This window comes from Saccoglossus kowalevskii, chromosome 7, assembly GCF_978046115.1.
Source record: "Saccoglossus kowalevskii chromosome 7, keSacKowa6.1, whole genome shotgun sequence".
In the NCBI taxonomy this organism is placed as follows: domain Eukaryota; kingdom Metazoa; phylum Hemichordata; class Enteropneusta; family Harrimaniidae; genus Saccoglossus; species Saccoglossus kowalevskii.
Window position 1 is genome coordinate 17,323,629 of NC_140647.1, and position 14,470 is coordinate 17,338,098.

Sequence of the window (14,470 nt, forward strand, 5' to 3'; positions counted from 1 at the left end):
ATGTCATTCGATAGAAACAGAACTATAATGCCCGCATTAGTTTTGGATAAAACAAAGACAGGCTGTCGTGTACTCAATACAAGTATTCCCAGAGGTAACTTGATAAAGAAACAACAAGAAAGCGTCTTGAGAAGAACAGCGGTTTCTGGTCAGCCATTTTGAGATCGGGGAAATATTCTCAATCATGTCAGGCACTAAATCACGAATACCAACAAATTCATTATAATTAAATAAATAAAATATACGTTTTGATAGTTGTATTGTTTAATTTCGTTTATATTAAGCCAATTTATTTTAACAGAGTTAGACATGAAGATATATTAAAAATAATGAATTTCTTATTTTTTAATTTTCTATTTGTTGTGAACGAGGATAATTTGACGTCATTACTTTCTTGGACGGAACTACTCCACAAGAGGGACGTCGGGCTACAAGCGTTTGAAATCACAGGTACTCGTCGTTACTAATAACGGAATGTTATTATCACTAATTTTTCACACGCTTAAATAGGAACATGAATTTAATATCTCAGGCGTATGTTTGTTAGTAACATGATTTCACTAAAAAGTTTTAAAAAACAAAGTTAAATTCAGAAAATAAAAAGATGAACATTTTGGGTTGTCATTCATTTTGAATATGAATTTATGTAAATAAATTACAATTATCTCGTCAGGTTATATGAGGTTTTTACACAGTGGTCTTTTATTTTACTTGGAAATATTTGTTTTAGTACTTTCAAGTCGTTGTATTTAGTAGATCTGTGACGTTGGGATGCATATACAGAGCTCGAAGAATACCGTTTCTTCAAGTTCTAGTGACATATCAGGCCCGTAGCCAGCACTTTTGAATAGGGGGTTCGAAAACAACAATTATATATATGATGTGAAATGTGTGAATTTTATAATATTCAAAAAGTGTTTTTGAGCTCTGTTACAGACATTTTTATATTATCGGTTTTAAATTAAATTTTATTGGTAAGATATTTCACATAACATCTTTGAACTATTTTACCATTTTAGAGAAGGGGTCCTGAGCCATTCCTCACCTACAGACAAACACATCCACACCATTGATTCACTACGGCAAAATGTTGTACACAAAAAAGACAAGACTGTACGTATATTAGCATTATTGTTTAAGTATTTTAAGGTAGAAGGCTACTTACGAGTTTTTTCGCTCTTCGCAGATGTTAGCGCACATAAAAGTGACACGATTTCATGTCGAAATCTGTCTACAATTATTCATTTTAGTATTGGTCAATTTTGTATTATGTAATTTTATTTCTGTACAGGGCCTCAGCCTATCGTACAAAATATAATGGGTAGAAAAGTGCGTAGCACGTTTTAAACACAATACAACATCCATGTAAACATATGGTACTAAGTTAAGCTGAATTCATATTCATCTCGTCGCTTGAAAACTTTTAAAAGATATAGAGCTATTTGTTATATGGTGTGGCAGTTTGTGTAGCGACGAAGTAAGCCCAGATTGTCAGTATTTGCATAATTGCATAGGGTTATTGACAAAAGATCAGCCCTTAGATCATTATAAAATGGACATATAAAAACAAAGTGAATTTCATTTTCTACCATGCTAAATTCAAACGTTTCACTGCAAAAACTAAAAAAATTATTGATCGAACTGTATTTTTGTGTGTCTACCTAATTCAACATTATGTTTATGGCCAAAGCAACGAAAACTCGTCAGTATATATTTTAGTCTATAATTGCTTGCCAATGAATCTCCCAGGTTATACTACTACTTTGATTTATCCAAAAGTACACAGCCTGGATGATTGTGAAATTGAGGCATGCCACTATTTCTTTATTCTTTGAGTAAATATCTCTAAGAAATTTGCCGATACCATATTTGAACAGGAGATTTTTATGTGGGTTTCCCAAGTAAGTCTGCCGGTCTTGTCAAATCGTTTAAGCATGATATAACATGTTTTGGGGTTTCAACAATTTTAACCAATATGAGATACAACGCTTGAAATAACCACAGCACAATGGCAGACTTCCACAATCGTATAACATCGCTGCATTGTTTGTACAACTATTAATGCTAAGTACCGGGTAGATATCTGCAAAATGTTATCTGTACCCTCTCGATTTCCGAATTTACGTACCCCTATATCGCTACCATAAGAAATAGTTGGCACAATGATTTCATCAAACAAATTAAATGCACTAACCAATGACATACTACCAAGTTTCTTACAGTATGTATTAAATATATTTGGTTCACTGTAAATCTGTTTTTAGAGGGCGGTAAAATAATATGCATACAGTGGCAGTTTAGCAGCGGTCTCAATAGACTTCAATGACTACAACTCCTTTTATGAACCCACTAAAAATATAGTAAATTTTCTGAGACATAAAAAAAAAATGTTTGCAATTTATGATTTATCGCATAGTTCCAGTGCTGAAGCAACACTGTGGGGTGAATTGTTGGCTGCAAGAAACTCTTCAACCTATACAACTCGTGATGATAAATCTTAGGCATTTTTTTAATGATATGTTCAACCCGTAGCTGTACAATATTGTCCAATAACATAGGCTACACGTACTAACACAATAAGTTAACTACATTTGGCTGATACACTTGGAACAAAACAGTATATATGCCATCATTAACTTGAAGAATACAAAACTAATGAACCAAACTAGGAAAGTAGAGTGTGGTGTTGTCGTGTCAATCCCGTTCGATCCCACACACTTTACTAACTGAGCGAACATTAGCACAAGACAAAGTGCCCTATTCAGGACCAGCACATCGTTCAGAGAGTGACTACCATTACATTATTGTTTTAATGTTGTTTTAATATTTAACACCAGGTGCTTGAACGCGATCTTCATTACACCATCGCGAAAAAAAACGAATAAAAGCTTGCCTATTTATAACAACCTGTTTTGGTTGGCTGCTGTTGAGCTGAGACGGCATAACTTCACGATTGACATTTAAAGCTCGTTGCCCTCTAAATGCTCATTACTATGCATTACTCATTACATTACTCTGATAGTTACCTCACGGAGTCAAGTGATTTAAACAATGATAATTATTTTAATTAATACTGTTTGTTTTATTATGTTCTAATCTACGATCATAAATCTATTCACTTCCAAAATTTAGGGGGTTCGACCGAACCCCCCGAACCCCCCCCCCAAACTACGGGCCTGTCATATACGATCTAGACATACATACAGTCCCTCTATAGCAGTGCGTTATGTCATACCATTTTCCCGAACCGTGTTACTTTGGCACCATCGAGACAACGGAGAAAACGGCCCGGGGTGAACGACGTCTCGGTGTTTAATTTTAACAATTGATACACATCTTTGCCATTTTTCCCGCGACGTTTTTCATGAGTTCAATTATCTTTGCCATTTTATTACAATATCTTTCAACGTTTTTTTTCTACTATAAATATTGAAACAGTGATTATACCTTAGTGAGGGTATATGTTTATACCTACGTATTTGCGAGAATGTTTTCAATTGTACTCAGTATTATATTCAGTAAACTAACTGTCTACCTCCAGTTTTATACTCAGTGAACTAACTAGCTTCCTTCTTAAACATTTGGCTTCCACCACCGTCCCTCAACGGTGCTTCCACAAAGGACAGCATTGCCGACAAATATTACATTTGAAGACCCGTTTTGTTCCCGGATATACTAGTAATTCCACTGGCAGGACATCCGAATAACATAGCAAACCTATTTTACTGTTATTCTTCGGTAATACCTGACCATACTACATGTCATGTGACTTTTACGCGCATTGGCACAATACGGTAGCGTAAAATACACAACAGAGGAAATATTTACTGACATTTAAGCAGTCAATGCAGTGATCCTAGTACTAGTAGAAGATATCATTTGTTGTTTCTACACGTGACTTTTAGAGTAGTATCGTCAGGCCCACAGCACATTCCGTGCAGTACAACAACTGCTCAGACCCGAATTTTAATGAATGCCTCAGAAATTAGTGCGCTAACTTTCATTAATACAACAAATCATTCACAACAGCTCGAATATATTTCCCAGGGAACCAAGTGAAAAACATATGTTGTAACAATATCCTATAAATAATTTGACTGTCACTATGATATATCACTACTCTAACACTGAATTACCGTATTATAGAATATATATACTTGAAAACCAATAAATCTATAGAAGTCTATGTAAAAACTGATTACACTGACTCAGAGTAGAATTTAACATGTTTTTGGATCTCTGTGTGAACATTTTGTAGTAAATGCGTCTTGCGTGTTGGTTTTTAAATCTGCTTTGAACCTCAGACTAGTAATTATTACTAGTCTGAGTTTGAACTGACGAGTAGATAAACAGAAATCGAGTTACGATAACGTCGAGTTACAAAAATGACCACGCCCATATTTTAAAAACCACGCCCCCTTTTGAGAAACCACTTCAAAATTGTAACACGATGTTCAATAAACAGTTAACAAAACTTTGAGTTATGGACAGCATATATTTTTTGTTTCGTTTAACGTTTTATGTTTTCCGTAACCCAAAGTTCGGTTAACAATTAATTAAAATTATAGTTACTATACGTGGCGTAGTTGTCCCTTTATTAGAAGCACAGTACCTCTATCTATAGAAGTATTATTGTATCATTATTTATTATATATGCGACATCGTGCTTTAATCGTTTCATGTGTTTTTTTACACCCAGATCTTTCCCATTTTTAGATCTGTGTACAGAACAGATTACTATGTTTAACATATCCGATTAGTACAATTAGTATTTTATCCGATTATTTTTCAATATTTACCTTGATTGTTTTTATTTAAACACTTGGGCGCATTTTTTGCCATGAATGTGTAATTTATTTATAATGAAGTGATTACGTCATGTCTGTTGCAAGATGCAACTGACCAATCAAAGCACCTGTTACGTGGAAACGTGTGGGAACCTTGCGTGTTATCTACAAACTCTGAGAGGCTCTTGTCGAGCGCCGCCGGCGTCAAACCTGAGTCATGCAGTCACATGATAAGCGGATGACAGCAGAGGAAAACAAGTTGTAATACAGGGTGATGGCTGGGTCACTTAGTCGCAATCTTCGATATGATGGGAAAGTGACCATTGTCACTGGTGGCTCAAAAGGCATAGGTGAAGGCGTAGTCAGAGTGTTCGGTAGGTTGTCATATAATTATACTAAAAAAAGCTGGCATGTGTACCTTTTGTTTGAACTATACCAACTTATAACAGCTGGGGTTGATACGCCCCCTTTCTACTCTTCTTCAATACAAGTAATTTGATTGTATGGCGGCTTTTGTGTTTACAATTTTTTAAGACGTTTGATCGCATGATAGGTATTTTCCTTGACTTCCTTCCCTAGCATGATACGACGTACAATATAATATATCAATAATCACATAATTTCTGTAATGAAAGGTCCATCATGTTGAAGTACTTTGTTTACAATGAAAAGATCTCCTGTTGTTGATGTTGTTTTGCGAGCGAGTGTCGCTTTAAGTGACTATTCAGAATTTTTGAGAAAACAGTAAAACCAGTTTGGCAATACTTAATGTTTAAATTAGTATAAATTGATATTAAATATTATATGAACAAAATTATTAAATATTATAAAAACAAAATTGATTATATTTTAACCATTATTTAATTTTTAAACTATTTCTTCAACAAAGAATTAAATAAATAAATAATTCGGGAATGCCCCCAATTGGCTTTACAATAATAGTAATTTTAGGTTAATAAGCGCTTCTAATAGAGTATTATGGTATACACATTTTCAAACAAACATTTGAGATACGAGGAGATGCATTTTGTACAACATTTCTCAAAAAATAGTTTAGTGACTTCCAATTTTTATTGACACCAATATATTTATATTAGTTCAAAGGCAACATAATTAAAGTTGAAGGAATATTGGATTGTGTTCATTAATTTGTCATGTTTGAAAATAAAAAATTGAGAAATTAATAAGAAACCCTCAAAATAGCCATAATGCGAAATAATGAATGATCACACAATACACAATACTTTTATATATATTTTAAGCAAATTGTAAGCAAATCTAGTGTATAATTTAAAGCTAAAATATTTTACTATTTTTGTTAATTTATTTATGAAAACTCAAGTATATTTTAACTGGTACCCCCATATCATGTGGTTGCATTTAACTCATTAAACCCAGAAAAAGAAATGAATATTAAAAACCATATTACTTACCTAAAAAAAGGTTAAACACATAATGCTAATTATGTAAAATCTAGCATCAAATGGAAAGGACGCATCAAATCTAAAATTCATCTAGAATTTCAAGGTCACCTAGACCTGCAGTAAATGCATACTAACGCAATGGTTTTGCATGGCATGGTCACATACTAACCTTGACCAATTGGTTGTTTTGAAAATGTTGTCTCTCATCTGGAAATTATGCAATTTGAAAGATTTCCCAGCATGCATCAAATAAACTGCCCAATGAACCAAGTCAAACCAAAGACACTTGTGTCACTGTTATATAGAGCACATGCATTTCAGTACACAACGTTTGATTTCATTCAAATAGTGATTAGGATCAACCGAACATTGTTTCCAATGAAACATTGCACATCCTTTTGTGGAATATATAACAATTATATGTAAGCTGATTGATGCACTTTTTTTATATTTTCAGTTCAAAATGGTGCCAAGGTAGTGTTTTGTGCCAGAGGTGGTAAGTTTATACTGTCTTCCTTTCATTTTCTAACATGTATGTCCATTCTGGCAAAATTAGAAAGCATATAATGAACAGGTCATGATGCTTGATGTTTTAACCACATTGGCCCTTGATTGGCATTGTATTGACCCCTGATTGTCATTGGATTTGCCCCTGATTGGCATTTGATTTCACCCTGGTTTTCATTGGATCTGTCCTTCATGGCATTGGATTGATCCTGATTGGCATAGGATTGACCCCCTGATTGGCATTATATTTGTCACTGATTGGCATTGGATTGACCCTTGATTGACATTGAATAGACAACTGATTGGCATTGGATTTGTTCTTGATTGGCATTGAATAGGCTATTGATTGGCACTGGACTGACCCCTGATTGGCACTGGACTGACCCCTGATTTGCATTGGATTGACCTCTGATTTGCATTGGATTGACCCCTGATTTGCATTGGATTGACCTCTGATTTGCATTGGATTGACCCCTGATTTGCATTGGATTGACCTCTGATTTGCATTGGATTGACATCTGATTTGCATTGGATTGACCCCTGATTTGCATTGGATTGACCCCTGATTTGCATTGGATTGACCTCTGATTTGCATTGGATTGACTTCTGATTTGCATTGGATTGACCCCTGATTTGCATTGGATTGACCCCTGATTTGCATTGGATTGACCTCTGATTTGCATTGGATTGACCCCTGATTTGCATTGGATTGACCCCTGATTTGCATTGGATTGACCTCTGATTGGCATTGGATTGGTCCTTCATGGCATTAGATTGACCTCTGATTTGCATTAGATCGACCCCTGATTGGCAAAGGATTGACCCCCTGATTGGCATTATATTGCTCCCTGGTTGGTATTGGTTTGCTCCCTGTTTGGCATTGGATTGACCCCTGAATGCCATTGGATTTATCCCCGATTGGCATTGGATTGGTTCTTCATGGCATTGGATTGACCCTTGATTGGCATTTAATTGGCCCTTTGATTAGTAATGGATTGACCTCTCTGATTTGAATTGGATATAATATCGATTGGCATTGGATTAGCCCTAGATTGGCATTGGATAGACTGCTGATTGGTATTAGATTGGTTCCTGTTTGGCATTGAATTGATACTTGATTGGCATTGGATTTACCCCGAGTGAGTATTATATATTTAATAGCACAATAGCACAATCATTATTTCTGTTAATGAAAATTAATGATGATTAATATTAAAAAATCTCTTGTTTAAGTTGAATCTGGTAAACAATTAGAGACTGAGGTAAATTCTGAAAGTCATGAAGGAGAGTGTTATTTTGTACCTTGCGATGTAAATGAAGAAGATGAAATAAAGGTAACAAATTACAGATTTTCTTTATTTTATTCACTGATTTATATTTATATACTTTCTATTTCCTTTTTATAAGTGAAATTCAGTGCTGCTAAAAGTAATAATTAGTATGTGTTTGTATCCAATGTAATTGGATGATATTGGTGGAAGTGTTGGTGTTTGCTGCTGTCTTCGTCTTTGTCTTAGTGGTTATTTACAACACTTTCACTTTTAAAAACGAAAAATGGCATAGCATTAATAATAGTTATTTGTTTGTTTGTTTTATTTTGAAGAATGTTATTAACAAGACAGTAGAGCGATATGGACAACTGGACTGTCTAGTGAACAATGCAGGATGGCGTAAGTAGACTAAAACAATCAGAATATCTCTCACACAAAATGAGAATTAATGGTGATATTGTGTTGTATCTTACAATAAAATTGTAAGGTTGTCATCTCAGGTTACTTTAGTTCATGTCATAAATATACGTTCATCATCCAAACCAATGCATCTGAAATAATAAGAACATTAAAATTGCTGAAAAAGTATTTATATTCGCCACTCATTGATAATTTAGGAGAATAGGCAAAATGGGAATGTGTTAAACTGGGGATTACGATTATTTTGAAAAGGTATTGTATTCCGTTGACTGACAAGATGGCTGTTTGTACTATAGTATCCTCCTTTTATTTCCCCCATCAACGCGAGTAACTTCGTGAATAACCAAGGATGAACAGCTCAACAATGCTGTGAAATAAAATACAGTTTGGTTTACAGTTAATTAAAATTTGAGTTAATAAATATATGTTGCCTGTAACTCAAAGTATGGTTAACAGTTAAATAAAGTTTGGGTTACTAAATGTGGATGTTCAACAAAAACAAAAAATGCATGTTGCTGTTAATTTAAAAATGAGTTACAGTTGTTACAGTGGGCATGGACGTATTAATAACTCAGTATTTTCATAACTCTATGTCTGTAACTCCAAAAATTCAGAATCTCAATAAAAAAGAATTACGTGAGTGAAAAACTCAAATAGAGGAAGTTTGTCGTCTCAGTTCTTGTATGCAAAGAACAGTTGATACATGATATATCACAATATCAGCTTCAGTTTTCCACCAAACATTACTGAATATTGATTTTGTATTGTAGGCATTGTCTTTAAAGATCGAAAATATATTCATATTACGGTATATGCAAAAGCTATTTTTCTGTCTATCAGTAAATCATGATTAGACTACCAATAATCAGAAAATACATACCATGTGTTCAAAATATTTAAAATATCTGAATTTTCATTCAGAAATATTACCGTAGTTTGAAAATCATAGTCCCTATTCTTATTACGGGTTTTGTTTATATTTTAGATCCACCTGAAGAAAGAATAGATGATGTATCTGCTGAGAGTTTTAAAAAATTAATTAATTTAAACCTTATAAATTATTTCTTATTTGCAAAGGTAAATAGAATACATTTATTCTATGGCGTCTCTATTCTACAGTGTATTGACAGATGTATTGTGGGAGGGAGGGGGGGGGTGAACAAATTTGACACTGAGCAATTTTCTCCAAAAATAACAATTTAAATTTTCACATATGGAGAAAATTATTTTTTTCTGCTCACCTTGGTAGAGTAAGTTGGTGAAATCACCCACTAAGTTGCATGGTTAGGTTACTGAGTAAGTTGGTGTGGTCACTGATTAAGTTGGTGAGGTCACTGAGTAATTAAGTTGGTAGAGTCACAGAGTAACTTGGTGAAATCATTGACTAAGTTGCATGGTTAGGTCACTGAGTAGTTAAGTTGGTTAAATTTAGTCATTGAAGTCAATGAAGTCACCAAGTATGTTGATGAAATCACTGAGTAAGTTGATCAATGTCACTGAGAGAGTTGGAGAAAACACTGAGTTAGTTTGTGAAGTCAAAAAGTTGGTCAGAAAAAATAAGGGGATGAAAAAGTAAGCATGCATGTAAATATGGTTGATAAGTTACACAATGTTGAATGTTAGAAACTAAATAAATTAGGGTTTTTATAAATAACAATAACCAGTACAATTCATCTGTGCAGAGAAACTCATTTGTGGTTATATTTACATTTTACAATGGGCTGTTAATATTAATATTTGAGAGTTACTAATCATTCTATCTTCTTTTATAGTATGCTCTTCCTCATCTCAGAAAAACAAAGGGTAATATTATAAATATGTCAAGTCTTGTTGCTAAGATTGGACAGCTACATGCTGTGACATATGTCACTACAAAGGTGAGTCAATGGATATGTCAAGAAGTCTTGTTCCTACCATTGGACAACTACATGCCGTGCCATATGTCACTACAAAGGTGAGTCAATGAATGTCAAGAAGTCTTGTTCCTACCATTGGACAGCTACATGCCATGCCATATGTCACTACAAAGGTGAGTCAATGGATATGTCAAGAAGTCTTGTTCCTACCATTGGACAGCTACATGCCATGCCATATGTCACTACAAAGGTGAGTCAATGGATATGTCAAGAAGTCTTGTTCCTACCATTGGACAGCTACATGCCATGCCATGCAATATGTCACTACAAAGGTGAGTCAATGGATATGTCAAGAAGTCTTGTTTCTACCATTGGACAGCTACATGCCATGCCATATGTCACTACAAAGGTGAGTCAATGAATGTCAAGAAGTCTTGTTCCTACCATTGGACAGCTACATGCCATGCCATATGTCACTACAAAGGTGAGTCAATGAATATGTCAAGTCTTGTTGCTAAGATTGGATACTTTGAGGTATCTTCATAATAACCTTATTATTATACATCTTTTCCCACCAAGGATACATCATGGGAATGCCGAAATCAGTGAACTTCTTTGTATGGAGTCTGGTCAAACCCTTGTGGCAGCCATGTTTGTTTTTATTATTAGAAAACGCTTACGTGCGTAATCATTCCATATTTGGAATTAGCATTTCCTAATATGGTAGGATGAAAATACCCCTTAAAATACCGCAAAATTACGTCACGCTGTAACATATGGCGTTACGGTGACAGATGTATAATAATGGCATTTATGCCATAATATATGTGTTGATAATATTTGTTGGGCAATACTGCCCTCAGAACACTAACATGTTTTTACTTTGTTTTTTTCCAGGGTGCAATAGATGCTTTTACAAGAGCTTTAGCTGTAGATGAAGCGCAACATGGTGTTCGGGTAAACAGGTATCAATTGTTGTTTTTAAAAAAAACATCCTGCAAAAACAAAGAAAATCAGATGCCACAACATTTTTATTTGTGACTCAAGTCACATATACAGTCATTTTTAGTTTTTTTCTTGAAGACCTCTCTCCCCAGCAGTCAAACAGCTCAAGATTGATCTCCAAAAATCAGTCCTGTTAGTTGACACACTGTTGACAACATATATTTTTAGCCATGTGTAGAAGCGTTGACCTGTTTCTGTATTTGCAGTGTGTCTCCAGGCAATGTATGGACACCATTATGGGATGAACTTTCCATCGCATCTGGCAATAGAGAAGCCATGATTAAAGGTGGGGAAGAGTCGCAGGTCAGTGAATGTCATAGGTCATAGATCAAAGGTCATATGCAATCCATGATATAATTGTGTATGACACAACATTGCATTTTACAATACGGTGATACCAGGCTGCTCATTGGTAAATTTGAGCACTAGTATTGTACATATACTTTCATATAACGTGATGATAAGTTTTTTGTACATTAATATTTACAGTTGCTTGGCCGTATGGGGACAATAGAAGAGGCTGGCCAGATGTGTTTATTTCTTGCTGCAGAAGCAACATTTTGTACGGGAAATGACCTTCTTCTGTCCGGAGGTGCCGAACTTAACTATGCTTGTAAAAGTCAGCTCAAACAAAGAACCAACATTTACGAATAAAATCAACAATGTACATCAATCATGGTGGATGTTCTGCAAGTTTTATCTTGAAAAATTGTTGACTTTTTGTATTCTATTTTTGTGCATACAGTAACGCCACAATCTTTGATATAGTTTAATTGAGCCAATTTTATTAACAGATAACTTGCATAAATGTATCTTGTATTAAATTTTAAAATATATTTCTATATATTAGTAATGATTTTTTCAGTAGGCTAAACATAATAAATCTCAGGATATTTTACTATTTTTTGTGTTGTGCAATTTTAAAAGTCTGCTAACTAATATTCAGCTATTACCAGTCTACCATTCACACTACCAGAAGGCAAAACAATGCTGTTGGTTATTTATTTGAACATGTAATTTGAATACATGAATGTCAATACCCAGTCACAGGACTGTTGTGGCATTACAAAGTTGACTCCAAAATAAAATGTTGAGGTCGCTATTGGACTTCGAATCTACCATTAAGAAAATACTTAATTTTAATCAATCTAGTGGTTTTTTTTATTCATTATGACTGTCTTTCATTCATTTATTTTCACTTAGAATTAATTTTCACTATTTTTGCTGAAGGAATGATTCAGTGAATTCTATACAAAACACCTGAAAAGTCTTTTCAGCGAAAATTAATACCAGCTAAAATAAATAATTTTACAGTATTTCCGTCCATTATTTTTGAATGAAGTCATGAAAAAATTAGTAGAACATTTATTGCATTATATTTGCATGAATGCTGTACATGTATTAAAAGCAAGTATTTGCTTTATTGATGTGTAATTGTTTATAAAAAAAAAATGAAAAATTTGTTACTGATAACGATTTCTAATTATTATAATGTTGAATATGAATATGTGATACAATACACACAATTGCAGACATAACTATACTTATTTTTTTTTTGAGTTTTTTCCCCTGCAAAATAAGGTGCATTTTGTATTATAGAACACTCAAAATGTCAAAACTGGAAGTTTGAATGATAGTCAAGTGAATCAGACAGACAATATTTAAGAAATAGAGAATTATTCAAAACTGTTAACTGCTACCCAGAATATAATATTATTCTTTGACTGTGTATAGATTCCTAATAAAATAAAATGCGTTTTAAATTATTTTATCATATTCAGAGTGATAATGTGCACAATTCTATGCTGTATATAATGTTTTCCTTGATAATGTGGACATTAACTCTGTTTTTTGTGTAACTCTGCACAACATGAAGTGCTAAAATTTTGTGTGTGTTGTCAGGTCAAAATCATGAGTTAACTTACTTTGATAGTAACTTCAAATGGATGTTGTAGTTCAAAGAGTAGTTTGCTCATCAGATATTTATCTGTAAATAACATTACTACCCTGTTAAATAATGGATCATTCTCATTTGAGAATATTCTTCTGCTTTGAATAAAAATATCGCACACATAACCAGGATTCCCTACCTACAGAAAATGACCCCCCCCCTATTTATCCCCCCCCCCATTACATTATCCAATATTTCTTCTTATAAAGTATCGCCATTTGCATAGGACTATTCTGCTCAACACAAAAGTAAGCATGGCATTTATGGCAATTAAAACGGGAGGGTCGTCATCTGTGCACGCACAGGAATTCCCAGGCGACGATAGCAACACACGTTAAAATGCAAAGGCTCATGGTTAAACAATGACACACTATGGCCATCTGACGCATGCGCATGTGATGATGCACCCTGCTTTAAATGTTTAAATATTTGAACATGGTTATAGGGGTGCCCTTGATTAATGGCATGCTTCTGTGTCATAAACATGTCTTGAGGGGTGATAGAAAAATCTTTGGTTATGTGGTCATCCCTCATAATACACTATTAAAGACGTTTCATATTGATGAGCGACTGCAGTAAAACTATATGTTCATTACGTCACCGGAGCTCTTCTTTGCTAGAGGGTGCAAGTTATAAATTAGAAATATAAATCAATGCGAGAACCAAAAATCCTCCCTGTAAACGAATGTGATTTTTTTTGGGAGGGGTTAAGAAATTACAAGAAACACTATTCCTATTTAAAGCGGGGGAGTCGTCACATGCGCATGCGTCAGATGGTCATAGCGTGTCATTGTTTACAAACAAGTGTCTACCCATGAGCCTTTGCATTTTTAGCGTGTGTTGTTATCATCACTTGGAACCCAATTCCCGCGTGTATGCAGGTGACGACCTTCTCGCTTTAAGATCTCCTGAGCAAACAATGTTTGTTATTGGGGATTTTATTCATAAAAATGCGTTCAAAAAAACATAACCAGAAAAATAAATAGAGATACCAGTATATACAGAAAACAATTATTCCACTGTGCACACAAAATGTCACTAATCAGTAGAGCATTTGATTTCAGTACAAAGCTGACTCCATCTTCCGTCACTTAATAAACTAATCAATATACTATTGACAGACAAGCAAACAGCTCTTGACACAATTGTCAACAAACATAGACTGGAAATTGTCAGGGTCATAATAGACCTTAAGCCAGTCATGACAGTCATATTTTCTGTTATATTATTGGTCACAGTTCATTTCTGC

The 14,470-nt window shown here is 34.3% G+C and overlaps 1 protein-coding gene across 1 annotated transcript; it reads left to right on the forward strand.

The window, feature by feature from the left end:
- Positions 1-4,990: 4,990 nt before the first annotated feature.
- On the forward strand, positions 4,991-13,036 carry LOC102807573 (L-fucose dehydrogenase-like). The gene is made up of 9 exons (XM_078011330.2): positions 4,991-5,161; positions 6,669-6,707; positions 7,952-8,052; positions 8,322-8,388; positions 9,395-9,486; positions 10,182-10,286; positions 11,163-11,230; positions 11,477-11,573; positions 11,760-13,036. Exons 1-9 carry the CDS (start codon positions 5,062-5,064, stop codon positions 11,922-11,924), a joined length of 834 nt encoding a protein of 277 aa, XP_077867456.2. The 5' UTR covers positions 4,991-5,061; the 3' UTR covers positions 11,925-13,036.
- The last annotated feature ends 1,434 nt before the right edge of the window (positions 13,037-14,470 follow it).